This window comes from Lissotriton helveticus, chromosome 3_1 (genome assembly GCF_964261635.1).
Source record: "Lissotriton helveticus chromosome 3_1, aLisHel1.1, whole genome shotgun sequence".
Taxonomy (NCBI): domain Eukaryota; kingdom Metazoa; phylum Chordata; class Amphibia; order Caudata; family Salamandridae; genus Lissotriton; species Lissotriton helveticus.
Window position 1 is genome coordinate 1,933,727,330 of NC_136061.1, and position 13,265 is coordinate 1,933,740,594.

Here is a 13,265-nt window from a genome sequence, read left to right on the forward strand (position 1 = left end):
TGAACAATGAGAACTTTGTTAATAAATCTTTCTTGCTCCATCATGGGATCTTCAACAATCTACACATGGCTGCGATAGAAAGGAAGCATTGCCCTCAACTGAGAGGTGGAATAACTGCATGATTCAGTGGAACAGATTCTTCAGCGTTATCTGCCCTACCTGCAAATCTGGCTTGACATTAGACCGGGTAGTAGTGTTTGACGGTAGTGTGGACGTCTCTTAATGCAGCAGCATGCATAATTTCCGAAGTGCTGCTAACTGAAGTAACCCATTTTTCCCAGCATTGCAACCCTATTTCTCCCTAAAAGCGAAACCCCGCCGACAGCGGGTTCATAGTGCATGAATCTAGATAGGAAACTGTTCTTTTATATGCCTCCTATCTTTTGTTTTGCTGAAGTAACACTTTTAAGCCTTTTCAAGAGCCAGCTTATGAAATGACCGCTCTACTATGGCGGTAACTATGAAAAGAAAATGAGCTGCCTTGATGGGCAGAAATCTGAATTTATCTTAGTGAAGAAGGAAGGGCAAGTACATAGGACAACCGAAGCCATACCAAAATCAATTCCAGTCTCGGCAATAGAAAAGAGATACCTACCTACCCTTTTAGTGAAAACGTAACTTGAGTCGGAATTTGATGATCCATGACTGGTAATTTTCCAGTTTGGTGAATTAGCAAAGTTGTGAAAAAATGAATGAAAATGTGCACATTTTCACCAAGGAAAAACACCGATCTGATACCGGCTCCCGTGCCCGGTCCAAATTATTACAGAAACTGTAAGAAGTTTCAAGTCTAAGAATAGGGAGGAATTAACTTGAAAAACAAACTAACTAGGCTAAAAATGAAGTGAATGGTGAGAGTGTTTCTTCTGTTTCTAAGACCGCACTAACAGCAGACAAATGAGATAGGAGACCAAGCAGAGGAGTCGAAGCATGCATGGAAGGCATGATGTTTAAATTTGAATTTACACTATTCCTTAGTCAACAGCGTCCTCCAGTGCAAGTCGGTGTAACGACTTGCGTAGTGAAAACCACGATGTGTTTGTAAGTACCACGTTGAAATGGATGCGTGGTAAACGATGTCCCCCGTTTAAAGCAATAGGACTCTTTACAGGAATAGATTGACGTAGCAGGGGGGGGGAGGGGTGATAGACTGTGAAGAGCAGGAGAACAGGGTTATTTCGCAGAGGTAAAAGTGCAAACAGCAAATGCATGGGACCCTGAGGTAGAATAGCAGAAAGGGAAAAGAAAGAGCTGCTACGATGGCTTCCCCTGTTAACAAGGCAGATGCAGTCTCATCCATTTGAGCAGAATATGCTTTTTCTAGGCGGATATAGTCAACCTGCTGACTGTCTTGTTAGGTGGCAAAGTTGCTAGAATGATTACTCGGCTAGGGTTAATCAGAGTGGCACTTTTCAAATAAATCATCCATGTCAAAAACCACAACAGCAATATTAGAAATAGCCTACATCTCGCTAGTCCTGCTTAGTTTTAGCTATTGAAAAGGACAGCTTCCATGAAATGTTTCAAGTCTTGACCTTGCGTAGGTTCGAAAATAGGTTCAACAATTTTGTAAGCGGAACTAAAAGATGCAAGGAAGGAGCTGGTGCCCTAATGGAGGGAAAACCTCCTGAAGATCTTTTAAAAGTCCTCTATGATGAGGAATAATGGAAAACTGGGAGCCAGTCGTTCTATGTATGTAAATGAACACTTAAAGAATATTCGAGGTTTGACCTTGAGAAATGCATCAATTGTGTTGAACTGCTTGATGTCAATCCTCGGTGGTCGTGGTGCAGAACCTCTTTCATTGGAAAACAATTCACGTTTTCATGGGAAACCTGTTTGAAGTCCATTCTTGACAACTTCATTCCTGAGTTCACTGATGCCAGGTTGTTACTGGTTACCATGCCATGAAGCATAGAAAGCTGTTACATTCCCAAAGGTTGCGCTTGATGAAGATATCCGGTATGTTGAACTTTGAGTAAAGGTGAATACAAGGCAATATACGCATGCTTTGTCACCATATTTGAATCCCATAATCAGTTTCGCACAATGCGGAGGTAGTATGGTCCATTGAGCAGCACAGTTACAGCAATTAGCAAGTGCTGCCTTAGTGCACTTGCTTTAACAGTGTCTTTAATCTTTCTAGAATAATCCCTTATTTTTCTTCATCTAGCCTCACTTTATTCCACCCCTCTCTGCCCACCCCTCGCACTCTCACCCTCCCTAAGGTCATTGTTGATGTCCCTCTGTAACCTGATTTTAAATCTGCTTTTTAGGCAGTAGCTAACCCGAGCTTGTCAGCTTAATAATGACAATGTTCTCTCCTGGACCTTCTCTCTTTCCTTTGTGATCCCTTTTTTTTTAGTATTTGCTGCTTCTTCCTTCAACATGATGTACGCTGTATTCTGTCCGCTGCTATCCTACTGCTTCCTTCAACAGTGAACGCCTCTATTCTACCATCCACCACATTTGTTTAGCCCACTGGACTGTCTTTGCTTCCCCTCTGCTTTCCTACTACCACTTCCTATGGATTGTAGGTTACACCCTCATCCCTTTCCAACACCTGTCTGTCCTCCACCAGTGTATCCCTTTGCATACTTCCTTACGGATTTTTCTCTCTGACTTTCTAGTAGCGCGCTACTTTCCTCATCTAGCCCCAACTCTTCCATGTTCCCCTTCTCCTTTCCTTCCTTGTTGCCTTCAGGGAATTGTTTCCAGTATGGTGTACCCTTACACTAGTAGACTGTTTTAACTACCCATCTTTCTTTGGACTGCATGGAAGCATGGGGACATTGTTAATCACCCTGTTATAACCTTGCTTTCACTTAGGACCGCCCTGATGCTCGGCTGCGAATACGGCTGTAGGGATGCTGTGGAAGTCTTATTGAAGAATGGGGCAGACGTGAACCTCCTGGATTCCCTGGGCCACGACAGCGCCTACTACGCCAGAATTGGGGACAATCTGGAGATTTTGTCAATGATCAGGGCTGCCGTGGAAAACACTAGTAAAGGTGCAGCAATTGTTCAGATCTTACTTTGCCTCTTTCTTTTGTATTTGGTAGCCTCTGTGATCCACCTGGTCAGGGTTTGAAGTAGCCTCTTTGATTACAAGCAGTAAAACCTGATTGAAAGTTTAACATTATGCAGGCTTCCCTGCATCCCCAAGTCATATGACGATATGTTAACCTCTTTGATTTACAAACTGTCGTATCCAGATGCTTTAGTTCAAGTTACCTTACTGAGTTGAGTCAAGAACTATAAATGCTACAATGCGTTGCTTTTTCAAATGAAATGCCCTGGCCCTGGACTGCAAACTGGGAATGCTGGCTCGTGGATTGGTTCAGATGCTCCGTCCATCACCACCCCCTTTTGTACCGCTTTGGCCGCCATAAGTGTGGCAGGGTATGCTCAGACGTGAGTCCCTTGCTCACTTTGCCACTGGATTCAAGCAAGCTGGGCTGAAGACGGCTGTAATGCCAGAAACCGGTCCTCTGAAGCTTGTTTCCGGTCCAGCGAAGGCATGGCTTGGCAGTTCGGGCTGGACTGTTCCCATGAGGCACAGGGTCAGACTGATTTGCATATAGCCATGTCTGAACTGGGGTGGCAGAGTGGCCTAAAGAACGGTGATGGATCAAACCCAGATCTTTTGACTGGGTGTGAGTGTTTGATTGGTTCAGATGCTCCGTCCATCACCACCCCCTTTTGTACGGCTCATGGAACCTGTCATTCCAGGAGTTCAGTTTATAGTTGGGTAGTGACATGTTCTAGAGCTTGGGGTTGGTGGGGGTGGTTAGTCTGGTGTGTGTTGAGACTTGAAGTAGTTTGCCATTTTATAGAATGAAAGGCCATCCACTATCAACAATGTTAGCGGTCTGCTACAGCTGACTGCGAGGTTCTATGTACATTTTGGATATTTCCACAGAATTGTACTACTGAATATCGACCCCAGAGTATTGTATCGAGGACAGAATATTGAGGGTCAAAATATCAAAAGGTAAGTGTATAGAGGGAAGTGTAGATTTACTATTCCTAACTCTACATCTATGTACCTTGAAGATATATGTATTGCGTAGGCACATATATGTGCAGTTAGGTACATAAAATCTAGACTTACTTACCGGTCAATGTTTTTTTTCGATATTTTGTCTTTGAGGTTGGGTCCATCGATATTCTGGGGTCGATATTCAGTGCATTCATTCCAGAGTAGCATTTTATGCATGTCTGACTTGTAGATCTGATAGTTACTGGAAAACGGCTTTACACAAATATTTATACTTGTTGGTTTTGTTATTGTCTTCTGTAGGGCGCGAATCGATCAGGAAAGGCCCGCAGTTGCCCACGGTAAGATTCATCTTTAATCATAATGTCTGTGCTCGGAGACTGTTTAGGACTCTAGTGCAAGTGAATTAAACGTTTTATTGAAAAGCAGCTTGGCATGCTTGTCCTTCCCATTGCACCTCCTTTAAACGCGTGATGGCACCTCCCTTTGTCCGTCCCCTGCAGTCCTTCACTCAGACCTGACAACAGGTTGTTACCGCCTTCCTTTTAGGTGACGAGGGCTTCTCTCATAATCCCACCTCCCTTAATGGTTTACTATGTAGATTTAGCTAATATGAATTCATTCCAGTAGCCTCCGCGTCACATTGATGCGGCCATGGACTCCAAGATCACACAGCCCGCAGTTGTGAAGTCCCTTAAGTTTCCAGGGCCATGGGTCTTGGGAGCCGCATGTCATGGGCTGAAGGAGTGCCATCATTTTAAAGCGAGTGTCGAACTGGAGACAGAGTATGGTTTGCCCTGTGAAGCAGGCAGGGAGCAGACAGACTGGGTCCACCTGCTTAGGCCTCCTCTGTCATCCACTTGTACAACACGTCTTCTGAAATCCTGCAATCGCGTGCCCTTTTTAGCATAACTACGGAATGTGAATACATTCTTTCAGATCAGGGTGAAACATTGGGCTGTAAAAGTGAGAAAAGCAACAGTTTTTCATGGGTAACTTTTCTGTGAATAAATTCGTTAATGTGTATTTTGGAACAGCAAATATGAAAGAGAGAAACAATGAATTTAAAATAAGGCAATTAAAATAACTCCGAGATTGATATGCACGTACACCCTACTATAGGGGCAAAGGTATGATGGGGAACAGTCTTTTGAAATGGAAAGTGTTTGCGTCATAACGACATGTTCCAAAGCATGCTCCACTGTCTCCTAATTTTGGGGATATCTTACTGGAGAGGATCAGTAGCATGCACTCATTTGTAGAGAGGGTCCGGAATAATTGAGAAGGAGCTTTACAGGAGCAATGCTCTAAGCACTCTGTGTCCACCCTCACCATCGCACAATCCTCAGACAGCTGATCCTCCGATGTCGCTGCCTCAAACTCCTCCTTCTTTATATGGTATGTGCATCACACACCTACCTATGACAGTGCTGTGCCCAAAATCAAATTAGGCCATACCCCCAGATTAGGTGTGGCTTTAAGCTCCGAAACAAATCGTCAATTCTTAAGCGGTCTTATAGTAATAATTGTTTTACTGCTCATTGGTTTTCTCTTCCACTTAGTTTCCATTGTTTTGCTTATCAATTTTCGTTCCAAACTTTTCTCTTACCCTAATGTACTGTGTAACACTGCCACCAAGTGGAATATAGGCCAGTCTATTTGTGTTATGAAAGAGTATATCAGAGTTTTTCTGTAGTTGGTTGTCTGAGTTGGGTAGTTTTAAGTAATTCTAGGTGGATTGTTCTGTCTGTTTACTGTCTGCATTGTACGCTGCCATGTGAGAGTTGGTAGAGGTTGCTCAGTGGTTGCAAGGGTGAGTTAGACTCGTTTGCGCTTCAGTTTAACAAAATTTATGGTTGCCTTCACATGTCTCCATCCCACAAGTCGGGTCTGGTGGCTCTCCGGGCTGATACATTTGCTGCAGGGATCCATGTTTGACGTCACAGCCATAGGTTGACACTTGAACCGTGGTGGGTCCACTCTGGCTTTCATTCTTCAGAGGTTATAAAAGGCGTGTCATTGTGCTCGGTAGCATGACACACATCTGTTAATCAGCGCTGAGACGTTCCATATCTGGATATTGAGTTCTGTTCCATGAGCTGTTCTGCAGCCCAGAGTGAGGGAACTCTTGGACGGCCCTAATATTGCGCTCTGGGTTTGGCACTCGCTTGTTCCACGGTTCAAGGCAGCTATGAAAGCGTATAAGGCTGCTTTACATACGGTCAGTTTCTGAGAAGTGTAGACAGTTCAGCTGCAGAGATTGCGAGTTTACAGTAGACTGTAAACTGACTGGGCTTCCCTTGGTTCCTGGGATGCGGGAGGATTAAGGCACTCCTTACTAGACAGTCCAACAGATCAAGAGCAGCTTGAACCATGCACATACGCGCACTGCTTGTTCACGCCTTCTCATGCATTTGTAGACGATGCTCTAAATTTGTGCATTTTGCCGGGTTTAAACTTTCCCATGTCCAGGATCTGGGGCAAGACAGAGTATTATGAGTCAACATCTGTATTCCTCCTATGGCGTCTATCATGCCTTCTGCCTGCCAGCCTGTCCCAGGCATGCCTTTTGTAGCCACTGATATTAGGGTAAGTACCAGACTAAACTAAGCTGGGTGCATAATCTAGATGCACTATTCAGTTTAACATTATCCGTTAATGCAATTGTCTATCTGTGCCAATCAACAGGGAATAGCTAAAGTAGTTTATTTAGGAGGTAGTTTAATGCGGCTGCTCTGCTGCCCTAGAAGGAAGGGGTGATGCTGGTGGAGTGGTCGGACTTGCAGTTTTGTGGCTATTAAACTCAAGGCCCTCTAAATGTGGGGCTCAAGGTTTGGGCACTTTTCATCCAGGCAGTGCACCTTATCTTGTGGCTTTGTTTCACAGTTTTCCTTATCTAAGTCCCTAGGACAGGCGGTCTCCGGGATCATTTCTTGCAACCTTATTGAGCTCATAGGCCTCGAGTCATTCTGGTATGGTCTCAAAGCTGCACACAACCGGCTGCAAAGTGCAAGATTACACGACTGCACGTGGTTTACCCACACTTCATCTCCACGTACAAGTTCTGCTCCCTCCATGCACCCTGCCTCCATGCCAGTTGGCAAATTAGACATTCAGTTTCTTTTTTTGGGATGCATGATTTACGTTTTTCTACTGTGGGAATGACTGTGTGATTACTTGAGTTTGTAAGCCTGACAATGAGTTGCTGTCATTTTTAGCTGCATGCCTTTTCCCCATGTGTAATGGTCTATTTATTTTCGCAGAAGTGGCACCACACGATAGATCAGGAAAAACTGAAGCAGCAGCAAATCTTTCGAGAGCAGCAGCAGCAGCAGCATCAGGTATGTCTGCTATTACTCACTTAGTGTCATATTTGTTATGTGGTCACTACATGAGACCAGCTGCCTCCAGCTTCGTCTTTTTAAAGACTACTAGGATCCAAAGACTACTAGGATCCTGTCTTTTGCTGCTGGACCCACGTGCAACAAGTGATCTGGGAAGTAGTTTAGGCAAATATTTCATAGTGTATTTTAGCAGCAAAATATATATTACATTGGAGGAAATATTTTTTCGTCACTCCATTGTCCTTAAACATACCCTTCTGTGAAAAGAGAGCAAAGCCGTCCTGCTCCCCTCAAGGAATGAAAGTAACCACAGTTCGGGGTATAACCATGCCTAGCAGAGCACCAGGCCTCTCCATAATAGTCTTGTGTTGACCTAACATTCTACCTCTTACTGATCTCATTCCTTGGTTCCAAGTTGCTGTCAGTCTTACAGTAGGATATGTTCAACAAGTCGCTTACACCTCAATGAAGACTCTGTAAAGGATACATTACAAATAAAAGTTCACACTGAGTTCGAGTTTCCCCTCTTAATGAAACATATACTGTTTCTAATATCTCATTTGGTAATTATATTCACAATATAGGTGTTCCAAAGATCAAACTAAGTGCAGTGTTGCAGTATTCGTGAAAGGTGAAAGTATTGTGCAAATGTGGATACAATACAAACATATAAAGATGCTTGGATTCTTCTGATAGATACATCTGCCGTGTGGATTCCTCACCTTGTGAATATCCCCTTGCGGCAGGAACATCCGGAAATTCTTTTCGTAGCCTCGCGCCGACTTGGACGTCATAGAGACACGGCATCGCTCGCGACTCCGCTGACGTCACCGACGCCTATAATAGGCCCACGCCGGCGTGATGACATCAGTTCCCTTTTTTCCGCGTCGTCGACGCTAACGGTTTCGGGAATCTCAGTAGCCAACTGGTACTTTGTTGCCTTTTTGTTACCACTTTCTGCTTCTTTGTTTCTTGTCTCTTCGACGATGTCGACAAAGAAGACCGGCTTCAAGCCCTGCAGGGAGTGCGGAAAAATTATGTCTATTACTGACCCGCACGCGGACTGCATCTGGTGTTTGAGCTCTGACCACGATGTGGATGGATGTTCCTCTTGTCGGAAGATGAACCCGAAGGCCCTGAGGGAAAGAGAGACCAAGCTCCTGGTAGCGAAGCTGAAGGCTGGAAATGGAAAATCGTCGAGGTCTCGTTCTCGAAGATCGAGGTCGAAGTCAAGATCTGGATCTCGGGAGGAGTCGTATTCGAGGTCCGCTTCAGACCATGCTTCGAAGTCGAAGAGGAAGCATAAGAAGAGGAGACATGAGTCCCGACGTCGTTCCGGTAAGGAGTCAGGCTCGAGGTCACCGAAGAAGGTACGTTCTAAGGTGGTTACGCTGGATGTCTCAGAACCTGAAGGTGAGGCCTCACCTTCGGAGTCGAGAGTGCAGTCGCCGACTCCGGTTTCGAATCCATCTCCGGCGCCGTCCTCAGCCCGAGAAGAGGAAGAGGTTCAGGTGGATGTGGATTCCGCGCCTGTTGAAGAGCCGAATCCGATCCCTCCTCAAGACCAGCCTGAGGGTTTACAGCCTCCTTTTCCAGCCCCAGGCCAGGACCCATCGGCGTTTCTGAACGCTATGTATGGTGTCTTTTCAAGGGCATGGTACCCCTCTGGCGCACCTTCGGGTCCCATGGGTCCTCTGGCTTTCAATCTAGGAGTCCCTCACTCCTATCCTCCTGCCTGCTCCATTTATGCCCTATATGCCGGCTCCGAAGCCGCCATGGCAATATCCGGCGCCGGTTTCGGCGTCGCCCGCTCCAGAACGGCCTCAAGAGCATCCCGCTGGGCCTTCGGCTTCGATACCGACGTCGATCCCGACTCCGTCGGAGCCGTTGGTGGATCCGGCTGCGAGGCGTGTGTAGGAGAGGTCCAGAAGGGAGGCTCAACGCCTTTTGGAAGAGCGAAGGTATATGGAGTCACATCCTGATATGGAGGAAGGTGAATTGGATGAGGACTGTTTTGAGGAACTGGCTGACGCTGGTAGCCTGGATTTCTCTCCGGAGTGGGAGTTGCCTTCAGGCTCTGATACACCTTCTAAAGATGTCCAGCCTTATCATATGGTGATGAGGAAGGCTGCAGAACTTCTACAATTAACTTTGCCAACGGTGGAATTTAAATCCAATCACCTACTTCTGTGGTAGAGCCATTACTTCCGTTGAATGACGCCTTAACGGAGCCCATTTTGGAGGTGTGGAAGAAACCACTGTCAGCTCCTGCAGTATCTAAGAGTGTGGCAAGAAGGTACAGGGTTGCACCTGAAGACCCTGTTTTTTTGATGTCTCATCCATCACCAGAGAGTCTAGTCATTCAAGCAGCCTGCTCCAAAAAGAATGTGAGTGCCTTTCCCCAAGTACCATGTGAAAAAGAGGCAAAGAAACAGGATCAGGTTGCTAAGAAAACCTTCTCCTCTGCAAGCATGGTGTTGAAGTCGACTAATGCCACTTGTCTGATGAGAAGGTATGTGCATGCCCTTATGGATTCTTTGCGTATTCTAGCTCCTAAGATTCCTGATGCCAACAGGAAGGATTTTGAGGAGGTAATTTCGGATGCACAGGCAGCGGCTCCCCAAGTGATAGAGTGGTCTGGACACTGCTGACTCTGTGGCGCGTATCATGGGCACTGCTGTCGCCACTAGAAGATCACCGTGGCTGAAATCCTCAGACTTTTCGGCGGATGTTCAAGCGACTTTGCTGGATCTTCCGTTTGATGGATCTGGTCTCTTTGGGAAAAAGCTGATACGGCCCTGGAGAGATTTAAAGACAGTAGGGCGACTGCTAAATCTTTAGGTCTCCAGATCAGAGGCTCTTCGACCAACAGGAGATTCAGGGGTTTCGGTCGCTCTTCCTTTCGGAATTACCGACAAGGTCAGCATCAACAGCATCAACAGCAGCAGCAGCAGCAGAATTCCATGTACAGGTCTTACAGGGGAAAGCAAAGAGCGCGTCCTCGTGGAAGTCAGGCCTCTTCCTCCTCCACCTCCTCCAATCCTTCAGCCACAGAAAAGCAGCCCTAGATCCGCCATTCAGGATCATGTGGGTCCGGTGGGGGGTCGGCTTACCCATTTTCTACAGGATTGGGAATCGGTTACATCAGATCTTTCGGTTCTCAATCTTGTAGAACATGGGTATGCCCTTCCCTTTCGGGAATTCCCTCCCAATTACCCTCCTTGCCAAGGTTATTGCACGGAGGAACATCTGTTGCTTCTACAGGAGGAAGTGCTGACTCTGTTAAGAAAGGGTGCGATAGAGGTGGTGCCAGAGCAGGAAAGGGGTCAGGGATGCTATTTCCTGATTCCCAAGAAGGATGGCAGACTTCGTCCAATCCTGGATCTCAGGATCTTGAATCTTTATCTAAAACAGGAGAAATTCAAGATGCTCACCCTTGCTCAGGTTCTTCAAGCGCTGCTAGAAGAAGACTGGATGGTGTCGCTCGACTTACAGGATGCATATTTTCACATCCCAATCCTGAAGTCGCACAGGAAGTATCTCCGTTTTACGGTGGGATCGCAACACTATCAGTTTGCGGTCCTTCCTTTTGGAATTACTACTGCGCCTCGAGTCTTTACCAAGGTGATGGCGGTGGTGGCAGCGCATCTCAGAAGGTCGGGGATTCCTGTATTCCCCTATTTGGACGACTGGCTGATCAAAGCAGAGTCGTCAGAGAGAGTGCTCCAACATCTGCAAGAGACAACCCAGTTGTTGTACAGGTTGGGTTTTTCGATAAATGTACCCAAGTCTCACCTGGTGCCCTCCCAGCGCGTCCTGTTCATAGGTGCTGTACTGGACACAACTGTATGTCGTGCATTCCCTCCTCCTCAAAGGATTTGCGACATACAGGAAATGATTCTTTTATTTTACAATGGAGCGGTTGTTCCAGTCCTGAAGGTCCTTCGTCTGCTCGGTCTGATGGCTTCCTGCATTCTGTTGGTCAACCATGCACGCTGGCACATGAGGGCGCTCAAGTCGTGCCTCCGCAGGCAGTGGTATCAACAAAACGGAGACCTCAGGGAATCAGTGAGGATCTCAAGAGAAGCTGCGGCGGATCTATCTTGGTGGGGCGTGGAAGGCAACCTGTCTCAGGCGAAGCCTTTTCAGCTGCCTCCTCCGGTGGCCACAGTAATAACGGATGCATCCACTCTAGGGTGGGGTGCTCATCTGGGGGATCTGGAGGTCAAGGGTCTTTGGTCTCCAGAGGAAAGGTTGCTTCATATCAACCTTCTAGAATTGCGGGCGATACGTTTGGCGCTCAAGGTCTTCCTCCCTTCCCCTCGCGGTCGGTCGGTCCAAGTCCTGACGGACAACACGACCGCGATGTGGTATATCAACAAGCAGGGAGGAGTAGGGTCGCAGTGTCTCTGCAGAGAGGCTCTGCGTCTCTGGTCCTGGGTTCAGGACCATCAGATTTGTCTGATGGCGAATCATCTGGCCGGAGTTCTGAACGTGCGTGCAGACAGTCTCAGTCGGCAGTTTTCGGCCGACCACGAGTGGAGGCTTCACCCGGAGGTGGTTCGTCACGTCTTCCGGACGTGGGGAACTCCTCAGGTGGACCTGTTCGCCACTCGCGAGAATGCTCACTGCCTGTCATTCTGCAGTCTCCGGTATCCGATGCAGGGAGCCTTGGGGGACGCGTTTCAGTTGAGTTGGGGAAGACAACTGCTTTACGCGTTTCCTCCCATACCTTTGATTCCTCGGGTTCTGAGGAAGGTACGCCAAGACCGGGCCCAAGTCATATTGGTCGCCCCGGATTGGCCGAGAAGGGAGTGGTATACAGATCTTCTCCACCTCTCCTCTCACCCGCCGCTCCGTCTCCCTCACAGGGCAGACCTCCTCTCTCAGATGGAGGGGCAGGTTCTACACCCCCACCTCCAGACATTGCTCCTTCATGCCTGGAGATTGAACGGGGCAACCTGAATTCCTTTTCTTTCCCGCCTGACGTGGTGGATGTCATCTTGTCAGCCAGGCGTGACTCCACTAAGTCCATCTATTCTTATAGATGGTCAAAATTTGTCACGTGGTGTGGGGAGAAATCTATTGACCCTTTGAGAGCCCATTTGTCTGATGTTCTCCAGTTTGCCCTCTCTCTTGCGCAGCAAGGGCTTGCTGTTGCCACAGTTAAGGGCTATCTTTCTGCGCTGTCGGCATTTCTCTGCTTGCCTGACCAGCCATCTCTTTTTAAATCTCCTGTAGTTTTAAGGTTTTTGAAGGGCCTCACAAATAAGTTCCCTCATACTCCTTTTGTTGTGCCTCAGTGGGACTTAAATCTTGTCTTGACCTTTTTGATGGGTGCTCCCTTTGAGCCTCTTCACAAATGTCCTATGAGGCTTTTGACTCTTAAGACAGTCTTCCTCGTTGCAATAACCTCAGCAAGAAGGGTAAGTGAGCTTCAAGCTCTTAGTTCCAAGCCCCCATTCTTGACCATTCATGCTGATCGAATGGTTCTTAGGAACAGGGCTGCCTTTCTCCCAAAGGTGGTGACTCCTTTCCACCTTGGTCAATCCATTACCCTCCCTACCTTTTATCCTCCCCCGCACCCTTCCAAGGAGGAGGAGAGGTTACACCGCCTGGACCCCAAAAGGGCGGTGTCTTTTTACCTGGACAGATCTAAAGACTGTCGATTGGATGACCAGCTCTTCGTTGGGTTTGCTGGCTGCAAAAGAGGAAGAGCGGTCCATAAAAGAACTTTGTCAAGATGGATCGTCCTCTGTATAAAGATCTGCTACTCTTTGGCCGGTAAGGAACCACCAGAGTGTATAAGGGCTCATTCTACAACAGCTAAATCTTCAACCTCAGCATTGGCTAGAGGTGTTCCAGTAGAGGACATTTGTAGGGTGGCAACTTGGTCTTCCCTCCACACTTTCGCGAAGCAT

The 13,265-nt window shown here is 47.1% G+C and overlaps 1 protein-coding gene across 4 annotated transcripts in view; it reads left to right on the forward strand.

Moving 5' to 3' along the window:
• The window catches only part of UACA (uveal autoantigen with coiled-coil domains and ankyrin repeats), a 369,235-nt gene that overhangs the window by 308,149 nt on the left and 47,821 nt on the right, over positions 1-13,265 (forward strand). For all 4 annotated transcript variants that reach the window (XM_078682980.1, XM_078682983.1, XM_078682984.1 and 1 more), the window contains exons 8-10: positions 2,830-3,011; positions 4,304-4,341; positions 7,264-7,341. In XM_078682980.1, coding sequence (XP_078539106.1) covers positions 2,830-3,011; positions 4,304-4,341; positions 7,264-7,341 — 298 coding nt within the window. The remainder of the gene's footprint in view (positions 1-2,829; positions 3,012-4,303; positions 4,342-7,263; positions 7,342-13,265) is intronic.